This window comes from Citrus sinensis, chromosome 6 (genome assembly GCF_022201045.2).
Source record: "Citrus sinensis cultivar Valencia sweet orange chromosome 6, DVS_A1.0, whole genome shotgun sequence".
Taxonomy (NCBI): domain Eukaryota; kingdom Viridiplantae; phylum Streptophyta; class Magnoliopsida; order Sapindales; family Rutaceae; genus Citrus; species Citrus sinensis.
The window spans coordinates 4201246-4206367 of record NC_068561.1 but is presented as its reverse complement, the minus strand read 5'-3'; the positions used below and the strand labels follow the sequence as shown (position 1 = coordinate 4206367).

At 35.1% G+C, this 5122-nt stretch overlaps 1 protein-coding gene across 1 annotated transcript; it reads left to right on the top strand.

Annotated features, from left to right (window-relative positions):
* The first annotated feature begins 271 nt into the window (after positions 1 to 271).
* On the top strand, positions 272 to 2432 carry LOC102621872 (tyrosine-protein phosphatase DSP3-like). Its single transcript, XM_006480360.4, has 5 exons — positions 272 to 671; positions 776 to 869; positions 1049 to 1106; positions 1239 to 1282; positions 2022 to 2432. The coding sequence occupies exons 1-5, from the start codon at positions 520 to 522 to the stop codon at positions 2280 to 2282; spliced, it is 609 nt and encodes a 202-aa protein (XP_006480423.1). The 5' UTR covers positions 272 to 519; the 3' UTR covers positions 2283 to 2432.
* The last annotated feature ends 2690 nt before the right edge of the window (positions 2433 to 5122 follow it).

The following is a 5122-nucleotide window of genomic DNA, read 5'->3' as shown; positions in this document are numbered from 1 at the left end:
TTCCCTCCTTTTACGCCGCCTACTATTTAGAAAATAAATAAATAGGACCTTTCTATGGTACAGGTTCTGTAACAAACATCTCCCGTCATCCCAACATCCGATTTTCTATTGTTTAGTTTCTCACTTCACATCCAACTACATCCAACGGCTGATGCTGCAGTCTGTAGCTTACAGATTCTGTAAGCTAGTCAAGTCCAAATAAATAAATAATTTTTACTTTAAATAAATAAATAATTTTATTCTGTTATAAAACCACCGGCTTTTCGTTTTCTACTTCCCAATTACGGATTCGGACCCTACAGGGAATCTGAATCCTAACAAACTCGTGCCCCTTCTTAAACGACGCCGTTTTTCCTCCTCCTCCTCGCTTCCGAGTCCTAATCTCCCTCTTTCTCTTCTTTCTAGAATTCTAGTTCTTTGAATTCTAGTTCTTTGATCCTCCATTTGAGTTTTAGGAGAAGAAGAGACCAGAAGAGAAGAGAAGAGAAGAGAAGAGAAGAGACGAGACGAGAAGCGTCGATGTGTGTAATAACGGAAGGAGACAACCAAAGCGACGGCGTTTTGGTGCCGCCGCCGAATTTCTCAATGGTTGAAGAAGGCATTTATCGATCCGGCTTTCCTCAATCCTCCAATTTCCCTTTCCTTCAAACCCTGAATCTTCGATCCATCATGTAAAATTTTTCTCTTCATTATTATTTTTATTAATTGTTTCTAATTTCTTTATAATTCATAATTATATTTTTCTCAAGATTTAAATTTGTCAAATTTTGAGCAGATATTTGTGTCCAGAGCCTTATCCAGAAGAAAATTTAAAGTTTCTTGCTGCTCAGAACATTCGGCTCTTCCACTTTGGAATTGAAGGCAAAACGGTACAGTTTTTGCTTTTCTCTCAAAGCCCTGTGTAGAATGAAATTAGCAAATAGCTTCGAAGTAAATTTATATATTATTCGGCAACTTATGATGGGGTTGTCTAATGAAGAATTGTTTGTTATTTATTTATTTATTTATTTTTCCGCTTTTTTTTCATAATTTCTGTATGCATCTACAGGAGCCCCCTGTATCAATTCCCAAGGATACTATCATGGAGGCTCTGAAAATCTTAATTGGTACTGACATAGTTTCCTAGATAGTTAGCTCTATATTCTACGAGAATCTTTAATTTTGCCCTTCTTTTCATTTTTATATATGTATATATAAATATATATCTTAATTATATTCTTTTTTGTCTGTGTTTTTAGATGTAAGAAATCATCCAGTTTTGATCCATTGCAAACGCGGAAAGGTATGTTGAGTGATTGCTTAATTTTATCATTTAATGCACATGTCGCCGTCATTGCTATTTGAATAAGACTGGCTTTTTTTCATGCTGTTGGATCGATTAGGCAGTCATTATCATTTTGTTATGGGATACATTTTTAGTATATTAACCCATCTTCAGGTCTTGCAATGCATCTAGAAAGCTAATTTAACTCTCAGCTATTATGTTAAAGGGGACAAGGTGGGAGCCATTTTGTTCTTATGGATTACATGAACTACAATCGACTCCATTCAACATTTTAATCATTTGTTGTTCACTAATTGTTTGAATTTATGTGCTTCTTATTTTGAAATTAGTCCAATGAAAAACATGAGCTTCTCTGGCATTTCTGTCATCTTATCTTTATTCCACTAGTGGTCTTTTTTAAAGTTGATGTGAATGGATAGTCTAGATAACGCCTTTAAATTGAAAAGTAAAAGGAAGTTAGTCATTTGTTCAGTTCAATCCATTTGCACATTTGCTATCCCCTTTTTATGTAGAAAGCTACAAATATTCTTTATTGAATGCAGACTATTACTATTTATATTTTATTTGTTTGCATTACAATCTTCATCTGAATGCATTTCTGGTGAGATTTGGTTTTTAGGTCTCCTTTTGATTGCAATTAATAAGGCATTTTAATGAACTCGTAGCTTTATGAGTTTAGCCAACGTTTGTAATGTCAGCATTTTTCTAATGTTCTATCCTCTTGCTTTTACTTCAGCATCGGACGGGTTGTCTTGTTGGTTGCTTGAGAAAATTGCAGAATTGGTGCTTGTCTTCTGTGTTTGAGGAGTACCGGCATTTTGCCGGCTTGAAATCCAGGGATACTGATCTGAAGTTTATGGAGACATTCAACGTCATGTGCCTGAGGCAGTGCCTATACAGCATTATCTATCAATATCAAGGATACGGTTCAAAGAAAAGACGGCTTCTTTACAGAGAAGAAAATCTACAGAAGCTGCCTCAAGTGTCTCCAATTTAGCACGAAGCTTCAGCAATCTACTTATTTTGGTTTTCTCATACACATCTTTTTTACATAATTCATTTGACCATAGTTTACATTAATTGTTTTATCCTCAAATTGCTTATAAGTTGCTTCTGTCCAAATATCAATTTACATTCTTTTATTTCATTGTTCTGTGGCTTACTCCCGATATTCTGTAGTTTTGTTCTACAATACATAGAGATTTGTGTACACTTAATCCCCCACCCCCCCAAATTTTATGTTCTATGTGAAATTTTTAACATTAGATCTTTGGGTAATTTTACTCAGCCCCTTCAATTACTGATAAATATCTTTGTACCTGCCTCCTTATTATGTGAGGTTAATGTTTAAAAAAATAATAATTATTATTTTAAAATTAGTTACCAAATGATTTTTTTCCCTCGCTTTCCCTCTCTATCCCATTTTTTCTTTTTAACTTTAAATTTAAAATTGGCTCATCTCATCTGTATAATTGTATTTTACAACTCATTTACTTTCATACAACACTCTCATGTAGGCTATTGTTCGATTGCATTAGCGTTCCAAATAAATCTAAATTAGGATTAGATTTGTACATAATTCATGTTTGATTAATTTAAGTTATATGTTTTATTAATTTAGTTTATAACATAATCACTTATCAAATTGTTTTTTAGGTTGTCTGTTTGATAAAATTAATCCAGTCATGTAAATTGAAATGACCGAAATGGATAAATTATATTATTTTGTTTTATTATAGATAATTCAAATTTATTTCAAAGTTTTAGAAGAGCAATTGGCAAGCAACACGGTCATGAAATAAAGAATGGAGAGAGAGGAAAGAAGAAACCCAATAGATCATAGATTAATTTTAGGAGATTACTAATTTTCCCTCTATTAAAATTAATATATGGTACTTATTAGGCTACAATTTTTATAATATCTAAAAACCTCCATGATACTAGAAAAGTAAATTACTGGCTTGGGTTTGACTTTTTCAAACCTATGCCCATCTTTATATTATTGGTGACAGGTTCAAACCTTTTAAAAGTTTTTTCAAATTTAGACAGATCAGACTTGAAGCAAGCCTCCATTGGGCTAGATTAGGCCTGGGTTTCTATGAATTTTTTATATAAATCTTTAATAAAGATAAAATAGAAAAAATAATTAAATTAAAGATAATTATTTGATACATACTAAATTAATAGTGTAATACACAAAATAATAGGAACACAATTTTATAATAAACCACAAATATTAATATTAAAAACAAAATATTTACGGGTCATTTTCTTCTTCATCCTTCAATTACACACAAAATTTTAGTTGTGGATACTTATAAGGTCCAAATTTAAATTATAGAAATTTTCTTTTGCGCTATCACAGAAAAATCTAAATTGTTCAAATCTGTAATTTATTGTTTCAAACGTTTGTAAGTACATAGAACTCCTGAATGACCTCCCATCTTAGTGTCGTGGGCTTCAAAAAGTAATGATTGACGGAGTCGAAGAGGAACTACAACTTGGCCCTTGAAGAAAATCATCCTGTTACGCATGAAATAAGGGTCAGCGGGTTGAGTCAGGGCTTGATGTGTAATTTGCTGCATGTAATCATCATCTTAGGCAGCCGTTTTTATTTCGTTCCAAATAGATACCTGCGCCACAAATAAACTGTTAAGAGCATAATTGTGAGGTCGTCGTGAAAGGGCGTCGGCGGCAACATTCTCACGGCCGGGTCTATATTGGATTTCATATTCAAACCCCATCAATTTGGCCAGCCATTGTTGTTGTTTGGGTGTCGTAATTTTCTGCTCCAAAAGGTACTTAAGGCTGCATTGATCGGTTTGGATGATAAACTTTCATCCCAGCAGATAAGGTCGCCACACACAGATAGCTTCTATAATCACCAACATCTCTTTTGCGTATGTGGACCAAGATTTTTTTTGTGATTCCCAAGCCACAACTCATAAAAGCGATGGGCTGCCCTTTGTTGCTGGAGTATTGCGCCGATGCCATCACCGAATGCGTCTGTCACAATAACAAAAGTTTCATTAAAATTAGGCATGGCTAATGTAGGTGTACTTGTCATTGCCTTTTTTAAATTGATAAAAGCTTTGTCCGCTTCTGCAGTCCATTCAAACTGCCTTTTTTTTAGAAGATTCGTGAGTAGTCAAGCTAAAACTCCATATCCTTGGACGAACTTTCTGTAGTAACCCGTAAGGCCAAGGAATCCCCGCAACTCTGAGATGTTCTTCGGTTGAGGCCAGGAGACCATGGCCGCAATTTTTGTCTCATCTACTTTTACCCTGTGGCTGGTAATTATGTGGCCAAAGTACTCGAGTTCTTGTTGGCCAAAAGTGCACTTGTTTGCTTTAAGGAAAAATTGATGCTGTTTAAGAACCTCCATTGCCTGCTTAACATGAGTAAGGTGGCTACGCCAAGAGGGGTTGTATATCAGTATATCATCAAAGAAAACAAGGATAAATTTCCTGAGATAGGGACGGAAGATAGAGTTCATGATGGCCTGGAATGTCGATGGTGCGTTGCATAAGCCAAACGACATTACTAAGTATTCGTAATGTCCGTTGTGTGTGCGGAAAGCCGTTTTGTGTATGTCGGCTGAGTTTACACGTACCTGATGGTATCCGGCCCTTAGGTCCAGTTTAGTGAAGTACGCTGCTCCATGTAACTCGTCCAACATGTCATCGACTGTAGGGATTGGAAATCAGTCTTTAACAATGGCATTATTGAGAGACCGATAGTCGGTGCAAAATCGCCAACTTCCATTTTTTTTTTGACAACTAGTACTGGTGATGAAAAAGGGCTGGTACTAGGCCGAATGAGTCCCGAATTCAGCAT